Here is an 18,456-nt window from a genome sequence, read left to right on the forward strand (position 1 = left end):
AGCATTCAGCTTTCTTTATAATGCCCACAAAAGGTAAAGGGATTCTCATAAACTTTGAAGTTTTCAAGGCAAGAAAATTGTGAGAGCCATTTCAGTTCTGAAAATAACGTAGCAGACCTGGGGTGGTGACCTTTGACAGTAGGGATCAGAGCAATCTTGCTTTTTGCTTTATTGAAAGCATCCAGCACATAGTAGGTGTGGTGTATGTGACTTGTGAAGCAATGGAGTGAGTATTTCAGAGACTTATCACCAGTGCAGCCTATAAAAGAAAAGTAGGTCATCTCCCATGCGTCTCCGAACTTTAAGTACAACCATAGTATATTTCCAGGGAAGCCGGGGTTCACACCATAGTACTCGAGATGCTACTGAACTTCTGTGTGTTTTCCCTTTCCATCTCAGCATGCTATTTAAAGAAAGCAAAAATACGTTGACAAAGAACCTTGAGCGTCTTTCTTCATTATAACTCAGTCTTGGGTGCCAACAATGATATATTTCTGCTTATTAAACATGTTAAATAACGCCAAAGATTTTTATTTGGCTTAGGAATACAAACATCAGTTATATTCCAGATAAATTATATTCCAAGATTTAGCTGACAAACAGCTAACTGACAAAAAAATCAGGCTAAGCCTGACAGTTATAACTTGCTGGCAAAAAACAGTCAGAGGTAAGACCTGGTGTATGTTTCACTTTCCCATTTACTGTTGCAAGCCTAACAGTCATTAACACTGTCAATATTTTGCACGATGCTTCCTTCTCTCTCTCATTTTCTTTCCCTTCTCAGTCTCCTGGTATGAGAATGGAATAAGACAAAAACCTCCACCGCAGACCAAAAGGTAATAAAGCGTGTTAAAATGCTGCTTGGGTCGTGGGGGAGTTAAGGGCAGTTATTGAAATTTACCTCGTCTCTAATAGAGGGTAATGTCACTTTAAGACATGTGAGACTTTAGAGAGGAGGGGTGTATTGAAACAGACTCCCGCTCCTTACAGGAGGTATAGCAGCCCTGCTCTTACATTTCACTGCCTAACTCTGTCCTGAATGTGCCAGAGTGGGGATGGTCTGTCCGTGGCTATAAACTGCTTCTCATCAGGAAACTACATTAGCTCACCATCACTTCAAAGGTCTCGTCAGACAGAGGTGACGCCAGGAGATGATTTAAAGGTGAAAATGACAAGGTTTCCACCCCTCAAACCCTGGTTCCTTTTCTGACAATACAGTGAACGAACCCAACGTCTTCTTAACTGTGGAAATAGGATCGGAAGAGGAAAGCCTTTTTTTCTTCTTTAATTCTTGATAAAGAACTGCTGGGAAGCATTCTCTTTGAATTATCTGAGAATTGTGGCACAGATGGATTTTAAAAAGTGTTAGCTTTTTCCAATGAACACTAGGAGAGTGCCCTGCTCTTGGCTGGATTTTTCAGGTAAGAAAGCCTCTGTAAATATTTAAGATCCAGAAAGCAGATTTGAAACATATTCAGAGAAGTATGCAAGGCTAGATGCATTATTTGGGGGAAAACACTTACTGGCACGGAGGGAGCGAGCGAGCGGAGCGGAGCTCTGTCGGAGGGTGGAGAGCTAGCCGGAAGGGATAGTCAGGAGCCTGGGAGGTACTGCTGAGAATTAAAGAAAGTTGACAGGAAAAAGCAAAGAAAAAGGGAGGTGCTGCGATTGTCACGTCGGAGCAGCTTTCTGCGTGCTGAGGTCTACGTGGGTTAAAAATGAGTGTGAGAGAGCAAAGCTCTGAAGAATTGTTAAGTTCTGAGGATGGTTGGATTTTTTTTTCCCCCCTGAGTTACATTCCCAGTGCATTTTAACAGTGATCCACAACACAGCAAATGCGTGCTGGGTCACCTCTGTTTTGTCTCTCTGTAATTTGCAGGCTCTTCTGAAAGGCTCTAAAATGCATTCATATGGGGATTCACAGGAGGGGAGATGCTATTTATCTCTGCTGATAAGAATGAATCCAGGCTATCCTGCTAGTTCTGAAAACAAGAGGCAAAGCATGCTGTATACAAAAGTAAATAGTGGGCCACCAAACTAGAAAGTAATTAGAAAGTGAGTGGTCCATCTCAGTCACTCCCTGGGGCATTAATGGCTCCATGTGGTTGAAAAGAATGTTTTCCCACTTTGCCCTTAATTACAGTTGTCACGTTTATCTATTGTTATACTCAAAGCCTTTCTCAAACACTCCACTCCTCTAAACCCTGCAAATTACCCAGAATTATGCACATACATATATATGTGTGTATATAATGCTTATTTTTGCTGAACATCACTGGTTTTGAAAGAGATAAGGAAGACACACTGGGAGGTCACCAGCAGGGTTTTTAATATATAGTGGAAATTCTTGAAGGGTGTCATTTGAAAGAGGGAAAGAGGAAAACACAACCTTAATTGCACAAACCCTCTCTATGTTCTCTAAGAGAAAGGCATATTGCTAACTGAATTCTTGTATAGAAGATGCCGCCTATCACTGGCTGACTAAAGAAGATGCTTCAAGTTTGATTAATTTGGCAATATGAAATGCAGCATAAGGTGTTGTTTGGGAAATTGGACAATATGTAGCGCCGTTGAGCTACTGTAGCTCCTGAGATGCCCATAGGTACAGATAAGACTGTCAAAGTTTCAGCGCCTGAGAAAAGGTATATGCTCACCCATAAATATACACACCACCTGTGTATGCATATTCATCAATGCTCCAGCAAATGTCACAATGGAATCTTAGGAGGCAAAACAATACTGTAAATTGTGGCTTGCTGTAGGAAAAATGCATAGACCTTGCATCTGAAAGTCATTCTGGCTCAAGACACACTTTCTTCTGATTTCAAGTCCAGTCAGAAAGATCAGTTCTATCAGGAGATTACAACATGCCTCTGAGAAATGATTACTTAGTTTAGAGGACAGCATTGCGATTAAAAATTCATGACTGTAGAATTAAAGAAAAAAAAAAGAGCCCACTCTTTTCTTCCAGGCTTATGTCAGACTTGCAATGAAGTTAGAATGAGCAAGTCTACAGCTTCTGAATGTCTGGGAAAACTAGTTTGCAGCTCTTCGTGTAAAACTGGATGTTTTTACGGGCAGACAGTGTTTTCATCAGCCTGATTAATAGCCAAAAACTTCACTTTTGCATTTCAGGCAATCATTGGCCTTTTGTTTTCCAGACCTTAAGGGACATATTTATGAGCTTCTGGAAAGGGTCTTCAATCCTACTCTCTGACATGACCTCTGCTGGAACATTCCTTCTAGCCTGCCAAGTTGCAAAAGAACATCACTTCTGATAACCCCCTTTTCTTCCTCACTGGGACATACTGCACTTTGGGCTGGAAGCCAGGGGTAACCTGTTCTTATCTCATGTTCTCTTTAGAGAATGGCAATGGTCTCTGCAATGTCCTGGGTCCTGTACTTGTGGATAAGTGCTTGTGCCATGCTGCTCTGCCATGGATCCCTCCAGCACACCTTCCAGCAGCACCACCTGCACAGACCAGGTAGGTGTGGGGGTGGGGTTAGGGGGCTTGCTCCACAGCAGGCTCCTCCAGGCTCACCGTGGTCTCTTCAACAGATGGCGGAAAGCAAGTGACAGAAATTGCTATAGTGTGGGCAGTTTGTCTTTGAATTCTAAGACATGTTGTGGGCTGGATGCTCTGGGGGATGGAGAGTGTACCAAAAACTGCCTTGGAGGTATTTCTGTTAATGTCTCAGAAAAGGTGGTGTTTTTTTTTTTCCCCCAAAGGAGTCAGTTCCCCCACCCTCTTCACACCCCCACTACCGTCTTCCACACACCTTGTTTAGGAGAATGATTTAGTTTTGGACAATAGCAAAATATTCTATGTATGGTGGAGTAACTTTCAAAACTGGGAGGATTTAGAGAGGAGGCGTGTATTTCCTGGGTTGAGCTTATACATAGTGTAGATACTGTCATTTCGGTCTGTGTGGCTAAGGACTCCAGGGATGTGTTAATGACCAGACTAACTTTAGAAGTTGTCAGTGAAAAAGAAAAGGAAGCAGCGACTTACTGTGTCGTGTCTGGTTTAATTTGCATCCCGTCTTCTCTCTCTTCCTTCCTTCACTTCGGTTCTTCCAGTTTGTTCGGCGCCCCCACCCCTTTCCCCGCCTCTGTTGGCAGTTTCTGGAACAAGTTCACTCTGGCATGCTTTCTGAAATTTTTCTTTATTGATTTTTTTTCTTTTACTTTCGGGTTCAGTTTGCTTTCTCCTCCGGCTTCTAACTCTTCCCTCGCCCCACTCTTCAATCCTGATTTTCCTTTCTTTGACTGTCCAGCTTTCTCATGCGAAGTCACCCCCAGTTCAATCGCCCTTACGCTTGCTTCCTGGTTGATTCTCAGAAACGTTTCCTTCCGTTTCCACCCCACCCCCCACCCCCAGTAGCTGTAGCTGTGTTTAGCCTTTGTGTCCTTTCGCCGAACCCCCTACCTTCACCGTCCTTGGTGGCCCCCTCGGAGGGTCAAGTTCAACGTTTGGGGACCAGTTGCACACTCAAGTTCCTGCTCCTCAATTCTGGAGTGCTGCCGCCCTCTCTCTCTCTCGACCCTTCCCACATCCTTTCCTGGCTTCCTGCCATCCACAGGACTTCTCAGGGCAGCAGGTCCAGGTCCGGAGTGGAGTCTGCATCTCTGTCTTTCCTGGCTCTGCAGCCTTGACTGTGGTCCTGCACTCTTGTTTTGGCCTTCTCCGGATTCCTTTTGCTGCCTCCCGGGGTTGGGTTCAGCTTCCAAGCTGGGGCAGACTGAACAGAGCTGCCAGGGTGCATGCCAGCGCACGCCTGCTGGGTCTGCAGCCCTTAGCTGCAGAGGAGGGCTGGGGACGGAGGAAGCCAGCTGTCCCCGGGTCCCATCCGCCTTCCTTCCTTCCATAAGCCAGGTCAGCGAAGGGAGCGAGGGGGCGCTGGTGCCCCTGCGGGTGGACATGGAAACAACTCTGCTGCCGCTGGTGCTGCTTGCCGGTGTTTTCTGTGTCCTGTGTGCAGACCCTGGCACGAGAAGCGCCAGATTCCTGCCAGAAGCTTCAGTGCCAACATGGAGGGAACACAATCGTGGTTTTGGGGATCCCTGAGCTACCTCCAACCACTTAATCGCCAATCTGTTCTGGCAAGAAAAGTCTTCAGCTTGTTACATAGTCATACAAATAATCCGGGAAATGCGGTTTCTCTGTAATACTCAACAATGAGATAAAAGAACCATCCATCCGACAGTGCTAGAGACCGTGGTCATGGTTAATTCATATTGTTAGTTTAACCACTGTGTAAGTGGATATAATTTACCCGTTTTGCCCAGAGAACGGAAGTGCAAGTTTGGGAGGGCGGGGTGACAGTTTGAAACCATCCGAAGAATGGTTGCAGATGGAGGTCATGGCCCTGTGATTCTAAAACTGTCCCCTAGTACACAAATTGTCTGTATCAGATAGCCTCTTAAGGAGCATCGAATATAATCTATGAAAACTTTAAGGTCAGATCCATGTGCACACTCATATAAACTGCAAGTCAGTTCTGGGAGGTGGCTGAAGCAGGTGCCTGGGGGCGGGCAGGGACTGGCCAACGCCTCTGTCACTTAACTTTCTTAACATGAACTTGGATAAGTGACTTTCCATATCTGAGCGGAGTTCCCCATCAGGGGATGGGGGAGGGGACAGGGGAGGGGAGGATGAGGTGATGACTTCCTAGGAAATGGGAAGTGAATTTCCCTATAAATATCAAGCATCCTCAGCATCCTCTTTAAGGGACTGCACCTGTAAGTCAGGGATGTTGAATGAGTCCAATTTTACTGTTCCCACTACGAATAGAACCACGTAGCCAGGGCAAAGCTTGATGCTTTTGTTGTTTTCTAAGCACGTGATACATGGCTAGGACATGCCAGGGATTAAAACCTCTCTCACTTTATGCTGTGTGTGCAGTCACACACACACACACACACACACACACACACACACACACACACAAAGCTTGGATAGTTTGTAGTGAACTCTTACATAGAGCACATCTATTGGCTTATGGGAACTGGGGCTACTATGTGTAACAAAGAAATTCATATCTTCGTAGGTCTTATTAAAATACCATATTTTAAAAATTGATTCTGACTGAAATTAAACTCACCACTCATGTTCTTCCTTATCTACCTTGGAGTTTGCTCATTATCAGCCAATGTATGTTGAAATTATACCTTAAATATCCTCAGGAACTTTGTTGCCAACAACTCTGCCCCCAAGTACTCACTCTCTGAGCCCTATCTCAGCCTTACTGTAGAAAAGGAGGAACATAAATGCTTCTTCTGGATGCAGAGGGATTAAAATAATGTTGATTCAGAAGTCCAGTGAGTCTGTGTGATGTGCTTATTCAACTTTCTTAGGACTGCTACAGTAGTTGCAGAGATGAAAGTGATAGGTCTTGGTCATAGCAATTTTCCAAATTATTACAGTCACTATTTAATGTGTTTTTCTGTTTTGATTTTAAGAGTAAAATTGTGTTTCTTTTTTTTCCCCTCTCTCTCTCAGATAAGTGTGGCATTTTCCTTTGTGGGTCTTAAATCTTCAGGGACACTAATGAAATGTGTGTGAAAACAGAACAAAAAAGAAACCACGGGGCATTTGTCTGTGACACTCCACCCCTAAGTGAGCAAATAAATGAAGAAATAGTTGGATAAATGAGAAAAAAAGGAAAACATAATTCCATTCTCTCAAATCAGTGAAAATAAGTGCCATGATGAGAAAAAATGAGACAGCAGCCGACCCCAGCCTTGCTACATTTGCCTAAGCTTGAAAAATCACCTCCTTCACAAGGCAGAGCAGCATACTTGGCATGCATGCCAAGCATGTGGAAATGTGCAAAATGACAAATCTTTCACTAGGGGTGAGAGAGGGGTGAGAGAGAGAGAGAGAGAGAGAGAGAGAGAGAGAGAGAGAGAGAGAGAATTGGAGGGGCTCTATAGTCATCCTCACCTGCTTAGGAATGCAATTCCCTCCCCCTCAGGCCAACACCTCACAGGCAGCTTCCCCATCCCCTCCACAGCAAGATTGATGGGGTTCCGATTGCAAGCAGGCAATTTCAGTCTCTCAAGAAATAATCCACTCCACTGACAGATGAGAGGGATTGGGTGAGCTGTTCCCCTTGTTGAGAGTGTGCCTCCCCTGGATGGCACCAGCCAGTCAGGGCCCGTTACGGAAAATGCTTAGAAATTTGGGCCAATTTCTGCTGTCATAATGTGAAATTGGGACAGTGTTTTTGTAAGGCTATGCATTTGTGATCTGTCTCCTCAATGTCATGGGTTTGTACACAAACAGAGGGAGAATATGTTAACTAGAAAACTGACTGATTTTAATGTATTAGCCTGCAGCCCCTAAGTACTTCCTATTTTTCATATTTATAGTATTAAGAATGCACCATTTATTTTCACTTACTCACTAGTTAAGGAAGATTAAAACAGTCAATCAAATGAAACTGAAATTTAAAATTACATAAGTGAATAAAATGTGCTATAGATGAACAGATTCATAATTTCAATAATTGAATATTGGAATAGTTTTATCTGGGGAATGATGTAGGAAGTTACTATGACAACTTGAAAAATATTTGTGCCCCCACCCCCCCCCCCGTACCAAACCTTTGGTAAGACAGTTATTTTTAAAAAGACAGATTCAACAATGAAAACTCAGATGTAGCAGCTCTTTGGTTTCTAGTAATTAGGACAGCCTAACTTCTTCACACTTAACAGTGTGTGTGCAGTGGGGAAAAAGGATAAATGGTCTGCCAAACTCAGTCTTCCAATTTAAGATTATGTTTGCTCCTGGTATGGATATATGGATTATGATGGCAGTTTTAATGTTTGCTTTATTTGGGGTATGTGGGTGGATATGGGAGTGTGTGTGTAGAGGGGTGAATGTGTCTTTGAAACAGTAAAATATGAGTCTTCTCAAAATTCTTGATCAAGAAAAGAATCCCTGGGATTCTTTAGTAAAATTAAAATTATATATCTATGAATTATATGAGACAGAAGTTAGAAGTAAACAGTGAATCATTTGTTCTTGAGTCAATGTGATTTCATTGACGTTGGAAATGATATATAAAAGCTTGCTCTGAATAGAATATCTCTGTAATTTATACTTGATGAGATTTAAGACTGTATTAAGCAAACTGTGTATATTAGAAGTCCTCATTTATGACTTTATTATATAATGAACATGACCATCCATTTTAACATGAGGATTTAGGGTAAATCAATTAAAATGTGTACATACCTTATATTAATTTTTACTCTAACATTCAAAACTACATTTTAGAAAACTGCCTGGGATGTATATTTCAGATGCTTTCCAATAAAGGGTTGTTTTATAGTTTTAGTGTGTAAGAACTAGTAAGTACAATTGTGGTTGCACATTTTCCTTTTAGGAATGCCTACTAGCTTAAAGTTGCTAAGTATAGTGGATTGGTGTTAGGATTGGAGCAGACAGGCTGTTATTTGGTATAAGCTGGTGCTAGTGATAATGCATTGATCATCTGATGGATGATATTGACCTCCTCCAAGAGGCACAGGGAAGCTATGGACATCAAATAAAACACCAAAATACTAGGGCCAAGTGGAGATATAAATACATATTTCCTGTCACTGCCATGCACTCGGAACAGAATGGTGAAAATATTATACAAATGGCTACTGATTTAAGGACAAGACTATACCTTCAAATCATAGTTAAGGGCAATAGATGTTACATTACACTGCATACTAAAGTAGTTGGTAGTGGCACAAGTGAACATCAGTTGCCAATTACTAATTCCTTAAACTTCATTGGAGATGATGATCTGAACTTTCATCTTGAAACACTGCAGGCCATTTTAGTTTGAATACACCAAAGCTGGTGAAACGTTTCCCCACAGCATTGTCTCTTAAAATATGGTATCTCTTAGGATGTGGAATGTGTGAATTTGACACATGCTTCCCCTCATAGATGCTTACCACCAGGAAAAATTTTGGACATGTGTGAAGTTTATGTTGAGGTATAGTTGTTGCAGGAATGGTTACAATGGCATCAAAATGGGACTGATAAAATAATCATCTACCCAGTGGGATTCAGTGTGGACATGACAAAGGATGAGTTGTGCTCATGTGTGCTCATGCAGAAACACCCCTAAGCTACTGATGGATGAAGAAAACAAGGAGAGGAATACTGTTTCAAAGTATTTTGAAGAGATGCAAAGAACACAAAGAGGCTGTGGACATCCCGTAGTACTAGTGAAACCTGAAGAAACTTTATAACTGTCTCAAGAGAGTTTCATTTCTTAATTTGTATATATCAGTTACACATAATAATGGGCTTTGCTATACATTTTCATGTCTGTACATAGTGATTTTGTTTATATCCAACCCCCATTATGATCCATCATCCTAGCACTCTTACTTACCTTCTTCTTACCAATTGGTTCTCCTTCTAATTTCATGTCTGTTTTTTTAAAGACTTAGTTTGTGTGTGTGTGTGTGTGTGTGTGTGAGTGTGTGTGTGTGTGTGTGAGTGTGTGTGTGTGTGTGTGTGTGTGTCTGTCTGTCTGTCTATCTGTCTGTCTGTCTATGGATGGATAGGTACATATGAATGCTGGTGCCTGAAGAGGCCAGAGGTGTTGAATGCCCTGGAGCTGGAATGACAGGTGCTTGTGAGCCACTCAGTGTGGGCGCTGGGAAACAAACTCCGCTGCTCAGCTAGAGCAGTACATTCTCTGAACTATTGAGCATCCTCTCTAGTCCTATTAGTTCATTTTTTTATGTATGTGTGAACCAAATGAGTTTAATTGGGGATGCTTATAGGAATACAGGGGTGGGGTAGAGGGTAGGAGGTAAGGGTTGTTTATTTGAGCATGGACAACTTAACAGTGGCTAGACCACTGAAGAAAGCTTTTCTGCTTCCCCTAGAACTATCTATAGATTTTCAGGGAGGAGTAAGGTATCCTATGTCTGTCCCAATCTATGTCATAGTGTTAATAGGTCCAGTTTTATGTAGACTTTGTGCAGGTAACCGCAATTGCTGAGCGCTCAAGAGTGCCACAGTCATGGCTTAGAATTTTCACTTATTGCTTGGCTGTATTTTTAATTCATTTTGGATGAGCATGGATGGTTATTCAACAAAAGTCTCAACAAATTAGGTATAGAATTTTAATCATTAAATTAGAAGAAAAGCAAATGTTATTTCTGCATAAACAAAAATAAAGGAGGATGGGTAAGAAATTATAATGAGGCCTCTTTCCTAAGAGTGTTCTAATAATGTAAATCAGTATTACCCAAATTATGCTTTATAAAGATTCTTATTGGGGAAAATAGGATTGGATGTTGGGGAAATAATTGCTCTGTGATTTATTTTTCTCTAGGAGACGTATGAAATAAGTGATGAAAGTTCTGGAAACAGTTGATGAAAAAAAACATTTTTTTGCAAACATTACTTTTTTATTTGGGCTGCATTGACAGGGTATCCTCACATCACATGCATTGAGAAATGTAGGAGAAGACAATTCTGAAATTTTATTCATCCTTTATATCTCAGTATGACTAAGGTACCTGACATGTAGTAGATGCTCAGAAGATAAACTATTCTTTTATAATTTACCTAATTATTCATCAAAAAAATCAAGGAAAGTTTTGGTAGAATTGTAACCTCTTCATTAGTTGTTATGACTTTGTGTGTGTGTGTGTGTGTGTGTGTGTGTGTGTGTGTGTGTGTGTATTTGGGTGTGTGAGCACAAGGACATTATGGATTTATGTTATTTGTATATGTGATTAGAATGTGGACACCATTCAAATGGACATTAATACAAACAGCAAATACTCCGTATAGCATATATGCTCATAGGTATGTATGTCTTTCTGTAGATACTTAACTGTTTGATATTTGACAGCTCTTTTAGTAAACAAAATAATCCAAAAAACTACTGCTTTACAATGTACTTATAGATAGATATAGAACATATAGATATTATACTTATAAACGTAGTCATATATTAAGTGCCTAAGAATTTTTATGCTCAACAATGGGGTTGTTTTTCCCTTTTTGGGTTTAAAAAAGTCTCATAGGGATGAGCTTGGGGAACCAAAGTAAAAACACCCCTCAACAGACAGAGAAAAGCCTTTCACTGTATAAATCTTTTGATTTTTGAGAGAAAAAAATTCACTTCAGCTTTGTAGCAAAGAGAACAGCAGACAGGCAATTTCCCCCTTCTTTGGGGGTAAAGAAAAGATGAATTATTTTGTTAACAAGTTGTATCAACTAATTTAATCCCACAAAAATAATGTCCTTAAAGTACACAGGGAACTCTCTTAGCCCACTCTTTCTTGTCCTTCTTGCTGTTATGTAATAACAGTCTCTAGAATGAAAACAGAAATGGTATTATTATGAAGTTTTCCTCTCAGAAAGTTGGATTGAATACTGAGGGGTCTGTCTGTTGATTAAAGACTTCCTTCCTTCATGTAGGAAAGATATCAAACCAAGTCTTATCCTACGTCCTAAAGGGCAAAAGACCCTGATGCCCTCTGGTATGGTCATTGTTCTCATGACATCTCCAACGTTTACCTTTACTACATCCTGACTAGACATTCTCTTTTAGTATGCTTTGTCCCACTCAAACCTAAATCAAAGCCATCTGAGTATACATACCCAGAGAGATTGTCATGTTTCTCAGTACTGCAGATGAAGAATGGACAGACTGAGTTGCACATGTTTTAGAATTCCAGCTCCTAGATTCCAATAAAACACCTAAATAGAAGGAAGAAAGCATTACCATGCTCTAGTAATTAACCACACATCCTAAATTAGGGTCAGCAGGCCAAGCTTCCTATTGAAGAAATATTGAATAATGGTTCAATAAATATTTTCTGGTCAACTAGGCTTTATCTAAACAAGGTCTTTGTATATTCTAACACTCACATACTGGTAGAAAAGACTACATTAGCTTTTAAAGAAATGATCCAACTCAGTGAGGAGAGATGACCATAGAGTAGGAGTCAGAGGCTGAGCTTGTAGTATCTCTCCTAAGCCGTCAATTACTAAGGCCCCATTGGCAATGGTTGGAAGGAATGAATGAACACTGTTCACACTCCAAGAAGGCAATCCATATGTTCCATAAATAGCGATGTATGTTGTCAGATAATGAATTTTTAAACGGCCTCAAGACCTGGATTGTTCATGTTATCAATTCCATATGGAAAGATTCATTGCAAAATTACCTCTTTCAAAGAGTCAGTGGCTGAAACTAATTAAATGTTATGGACAAAATCCCCCATGGTAACAGAAATGATTGAAATATGTGGGGAAGGGCATTAGTGGATGCCAGCAGCTGAGATACCTAGAGAATAGACACACATGTTGAGGACTGAACGTGTTCAGAGCTTCCTCTGAGTCCAGCCCAATGTGAGATTATCTGATATTTGAAAGTGATCCTCAACCTTAACATTTATGTGTACTTTCCTTATCCTGTAAATATCAGGTGGGCATGACAAATCTTGACTAAGAGTGACATCCTTCCTGTACACTGCCAGACAAGATTATCTCCAGCTCCAACATTTTTTGATTCTTCATGAATTTATCAAATATATTTATGCAAGATGAGTCAAGAGAGACAAGGTCAATAGTTACTAAGAGGGGCATTATAGGCACATTTGTCTTGGTTTGGTTTAAAATTGTGTGCACACTTGAGTCATGTCCTGAGTTTTGCCCAACAGGCACAAATACTTGACTCTGTGCTTTTTACATGCGCTGGAATTGTTATTACAGGGGCTCCAGTCAGCTGAGAGTTTTTATATAATGAGGCCATTGTTCTGATCAGAGGTCTCATTTGAATCTCAGCTAAAAAAAAATCCATTAATTTTCTTTTAAATTAAGGCTTGGAAGAAATGGTTATCGGTAAATGTAATAAAATGGAAGAAGCATCCAGAAGTACTGTGATGCCCACATAAAACTCTTAATTTGATATTTTATTAAAGTTCTCAGAATCTAGTTTGCAACCCACTAGTATGTCATAAATATATCTTGAAAGCCAATATTATTTCTTTTTCATTGTTGTTCTTTAAGCATGGGCATTTATTTCATGCAAGAATAAAGGTACCTTATTAGAAAGACACTTATGTCATCATTCTTCTGCAAATGACATCTAACTGAGGTTCCTGAGCATTCTTAATTTAATGGCCTCATAGGAAACCTACCTGGCTGCCAGCTCCTTGTAGGAAACCTGGCTGCCAGCTCTTAGAAAACACGGTGGAGTTCCTGCATGTAGATAATTATAATTCATCCCATTTGAGAAAAGACAATTTGTTATCAGTGTATCGTGAGAGTTGTTTTAGTTGTTAGTGATTTTCAATTGCTGTGGTCTTGCTTTTTAATTATAAATCGCTGTTGGTTTAGTTTTCTCATTATCAGTGAGTATATTGTGGGCTATTTGGTTAACCCTATAGTATGAATGATGCATATTTGTTTCTTTTGTACTTTAAATTGCTGAAGAATACTAACCATTAAGCCAATCCTGAGTTATGGTTGATCTGAGTTGAGCTGGTAGAATGCTTGCCTAGCAGAGACAAAGCCCTGGGTTTGATCCCCAGTACCGTTTAAACCATGTGTAGTGGCACATATTTATATGTAACCTCAGCTCTCAGGAGATAGAGGCAAAGGTTAGATGCTCAAGATCATCCTAAGTCACTTAGCAAGACTGAGGATAGCCCAGATTGTAACAGGCCCTGGAGACAGAAGGGGTATATGTGGTAATTTAGATTTTTAATTGCTAAAACTTGTACATCTCACCACTCTTTGTGCATGTATTACTTGTATAGTGACATTATGTAGACACTAACTGTGGACATCTGCAATGTGTTCTCATGGTACTTTTATGTCCATAGAACTAGAACATTGCTTTATAAGAATATGTTAATAGATTCATCTTATCTCAAAACAAAAAACCAAAACCAAACAAACAAACAAACAAAACCCCAAACAGCATTTCATATAGGCTTCTTTCCAAGATTTTTATCTCCTAGGACTCTTTCCATTATAAAATTGAAATAGGTGGACATTGGATATTTCTCCTTTACCAAGCTTTGGTTATAGAAGTTTGAAGACTGCTTTTGTCAAGACAATTGTGTGACTAGAGATTAGTGTTCATAGAAGTTTAAATTAGAAACAATAACTGCCATAATGAAAACCCAATCAATCAAGCAACCAATCAATCCTCTTTTATGAAACAAAATGATAAAGGGCAGAGGAATGCTGTGTTTGGAAGCTTCCAAGATACAGTTACACCAAACGGAAATGGTTTGGTTGCTCCTTGCATCTCTTCACCTGCCAAGAATGCAAAATGGTACTATGGAATTGAGGTCCCTGGGTGAACATTTGTAGGGGAGCATTTTTGACAGCTGCTTCCAGAATTATTGAGAAAATGGAGTAAATTCATGGCTTGGTGAGTTGCCAATCTCCAGTCCTTCATGAAGCCTACAAGATCAATAAATGATCATGTTCTACACTCTTGTCCTTGATGTTCTCTGAAGGCAGGGGGAGTAGCATAGATGTCCTATTTAGGGCTAGGCTTTGATAGTCGCTTATTTTCAGCACTCAGTATTCCTTCCTTATGCTTCCATATGGCATATGTTCTACTATCTCCTCCAGTTACATTTTTAATTGGGTTTCAATATAGTAAATGTCTATATGGCTTTTTCATACACCCTTCATTTTGGTTAGCTCCCTTTCATGTCCCCATCCCTCACGCCTACTCCAGCTTAAACCTTTCTGTCTCTAAAATTCCTATCTATTTTATTTTACCTATAATCGACTAATTATCCTCTCATAAAACTTCTCCTCTTGATTTTTTTTTTTAACATACAGTGCATTTAATACACAATGCTGCTCAAATGTTTTCTGGCCATTTACTGAGTACAGTGAATTGTGTTTTCCTGTTATAATAGAGATGACTTTTTTTTTCTGGTTTTTTGAGACAGGGTTTCTCTGTGCAGCTTTGTGCCTTTCCTGGAACTCACTTGGTAGACCAGGCTGGCCTTGAACTCACAGAGATCTGCCTGGCTCTGCCTCCCAAGTGCTGGGATTAAAGTCGTGTGCCACCACTGCCAGCTTTTTTTTTTTTTTTAAGTAATGTCCACTTAACATAAGCTCATACATTCTGGTAGGTAGCAAATGCTAGTCATGCTAGAGACTGTGTTTACACATTGCAAGGTCAACTGAACACTTGCTGATGAATAAATGAGAAAATGAGCCTAAACATTAATCCTCACAACCTTGTGAGGTAGAACATCATTTAATTTTATGAAGAAAACCTAAAATAATAAGTCCATTGAATTGATTGAGTTCCTATAGTTTGAGATGTGGCATGGGATGACAAACTGGAGATTATTTCCAGTGTCTGAGTGATCCTTTCTCCATCACATTTTACCTGCAACACAACCCTATGTGTCAGCTAGTGTTACCTCATTGTTCTGCACAGCAAAATGTGGGAAATCAATGCTAACTGTGAGAAAAAACTTAGGTTATGTAAGGTCTCTTAGTCAAGCCATGATTCCATCATAGCCACATAATGCTAGGAATACCAGCAAGGTATTCTTTACCAATTGAAATTAGAGAACAAATTCTGTGCAAGGACCATTATTTTATTTTCGCTAAGTACCTTGCTTGTTGAGAGCTTTTCTTAGTCTCTATCAGGCAGTACTTTTGATAATATGGCTGAGGAATGCATTTGTCCTTATTTTGCTGGACAAATTGGGGCGTATGCATCCTGTTCTTTCTTTGCTGGATGAACAGCAACTCATCTGTAGGTACTTTTTCCAGGGATATTGTTTACCAGAAGACTCTGGAGACCTTTCTGTATTACACACAGTAAAGCATCAGCAGAGGAGAAATGGTCTTAAGTAGAGACGTTTTTCTGTAATATTCAAAATGGAGTTATAAATCATTCACACTTGGAAAGAGTTCTCAAAAACTATAATCTAACTTTTCTGATACCATATTTTTTTGCATTTATCATGTTGAGACTTTATAAATTATTTAGAATATTGTAAAATGGGCTGACCTTTCTGGCAAGTGATTTGATCATTTGCAGCAGCATCTTTTTGCTAAAATATTGAATTTTCTGACTTTCAAATAAAACATGCAAAGCCCACAGCCCAGTACCATGGTAGGTAGAAATTGCTTGTAGAATCAGATAAGAAATCTTCCTTTCCTATCTATGTCATCATCAAAGAGACATCTCCCTCTGCTCTAAAAGTATCCCCATGACCAGAGATGGCACATTCTTGACAGACAACCAACTCATTCTTACTCTGGAAATACCATTGCAGGCATCATTAATCAATCACAGAAAGTTTTACATTGAACCAAGTTTCTATCTCAGAATCACTGAATAACTAAATAAGTCAATAATGATTTTAAGGACAACCACAACAACTGCCCCCAGAACAGTCATCACCCAGCTGCTACTACATACCATGTGTTGCAGCATAGACTTGCCTATTTAGCTACAAAATAAAGCACATAGGCTCTTTCTGGTCTAGACTATTATTTTATATACATCACATGGACTTTCAGTGTGAGCCATAGTATTCATTTAAAATTATTTGGTCACTGGAGAAATGGCCCAACAGTTAAGTTTATTTGCTGGGTTCTATTTCCAGAGCCCACAGGGAGGTTCACAACCATCTATAACTCCAATTCCAGGGGATCAATGCCCTCTTCTGGTATCGGAACATACTGTATGAACATAAATGGCACATACATATAGGCAAAAATACCTAGACATATTAGATAAATTTTAAAAAATAAAAATAATGATTTAAATGATCAAAAGAGCTGATTCATATTTAGTGCTTAGAATAGATCCCAGAATAGGTTAAGCATGAGTGAAGCATCATCCTGTGTCTTTGGGAATTAGAGAGCTGATTTTATTTTGTATGTCTTGACTTCAGACCCTGTTAATTATTTTTGTTTCAAAGAGTGGGGTGTGATGGAACAGCATGGCATACTAAACAAACCAGAAGTTCACACTATGCTTCTATTATTATTATACTTATTGGCTCTAAGTACAGATAAACAAAACTAATTCTTCCTGTTTCATCCATTGAATGGGAAACCCCTATTTATAAAATCCCAGATTTCAGGTGTGAGCAGGAAATATTGAAAATGTGTGCTGTATATCTTCTCCAAAATAGGTGCTCAGCATGTGGTATCTTATTATACTATTAGATAACTATGTGACTGTCAGGAAAGAAATGAGGTAGATGGAATACTTGACATTGGCATCAATGCACTTAATATTTCATCATGTAATGAAATTGCACATATAATTTTTATAAGTTGGCTTTAATTAATCATAGTCATATTTGAGTCTCCTAACAATAAATTCCATGTATTCAGCCCAACAAATAATAGAGGTTTTATGGTTAATCTCTCCTTTACAATACTCAATAGTTAGCCGTAAGTTAGTTCTAAGTCAACATGAACAGTTCAATATTTCTAGTGTCCTTCTCCTAACAATATACTGTATATGTAATTACTTAGGAAAGTGCTCTAGTTAAGTTTGGTAGTGACTGTGTGGTGCCACCAGAGGGAAGTTTAGTTAATTAATAATCTATCAAAGGGAAGTACTCTGAAAGTTAATACTGTTGCTACTCTCAGAAGATAACCCAACTCTATTATAATCATACTAAAACAGATACTAGTCACATGAAATCTTATATCATGTATCCACACTTCCTTTTGTGGCTTGGCTTTTTATTAACTTTAATTATCTCAGAGGCACTGGGGATTGAGCTCAAAGATTTGCCAATGCTAAGCCTGTACTCATCTCTGAGTTCCTTTCTTTGGATTGTGCTGTCCTAGGATAATCTATCGCCTATTTGTCATAGTGCCCAACAACTGACAGAAGATACTCAGAAATATGTTGATAAACACAGTGCTATCTAAATGTCCGTGGGATTCATCCTAGCCTGCCATTTGTGTTTTGAAGTTATACTCTCACAATTTTCTGAGTATAAAATATTGCCTTTGTATATTGAGACTTGCCCAAGCTGGGGCTGGGGAGATGGCTCAGTTGATAAAATACCTGCCTTACAAGCATGATGTGGACTTGAGTCAGGGTGCCTAGAACCCATGTGAAAAAGCAGGGCATGGTTGTGAGCATCTATACTTCTAGTACTGTGAAGGCAGAGACAGGCAGGTCCCCTGAGCTCACTGGTCAGACAGTTCATGAGCAGTTGGTTCATCAAGAGACCCTGTTTGGAAAGATAAGGTGGAGACAATAGAATAGACCTTTTACAATGACCTCTGACCTCCACATATACATGTCTACAATGCACTTACACCCAAACACACACATAAATTAGCATACATTTTATACTACACACAAGAGTTACTTTGACCATGGTTGTGGTTCCATTGGTAAAGTGTTTATCTAATATACACAAAACCCTGGATGATCCCAGCATAA

At 39.7% G+C, this 18,456-nt stretch overlaps 1 protein-coding gene and 1 long non-coding RNA gene across 5 annotated transcripts in view; one reads left to right on the top strand and one right to left on the bottom strand.

The window, feature by feature from the left end:
- LOC118579424 overlaps positions 1-4,341 on the bottom strand; it is a 53,743-nt gene extending 49,402 nt beyond the window's left edge. For both annotated transcript variants that reach the window (XR_004944470.1, XR_004944471.1), the window contains exon 1: positions 4,014-4,341. This is a non-coding gene — a long non-coding RNA (uncharacterized LOC118579424). The remainder of the gene's footprint in view (positions 1-4,013) is intronic.
- Tafa1 (TAFA chemokine like family member 1) overlaps positions 789-18,456 on the top strand; it is a 530,212-nt gene continuing 512,544 nt past the window's right edge. The window contains exons 1-2 of one of the 3 annotated variants that reach the window (XM_036180705.1): positions 789-836; positions 3,365-3,485. In XM_036180705.1, coding sequence (XP_036036598.1) covers positions 3,368-3,485 — 118 coding nt within the window. In that variant the 5' untranslated portion in view covers positions 789-836; positions 3,365-3,367. Of the gene's footprint in view, positions 837-947; positions 1,422-3,364; positions 3,486-18,456 lie in introns of those variants that run through there. The other 2 variants (XM_036180706.1, XM_036180704.1) reach the window with 2 other exon arrangements.

This window comes from Onychomys torridus, chromosome 3, assembly GCF_903995425.1.
Source record: "Onychomys torridus chromosome 3, mOncTor1.1, whole genome shotgun sequence".
In the NCBI taxonomy this organism is placed as follows: Eukaryota; Metazoa; Chordata; class Mammalia; order Rodentia; family Cricetidae; genus Onychomys; species Onychomys torridus.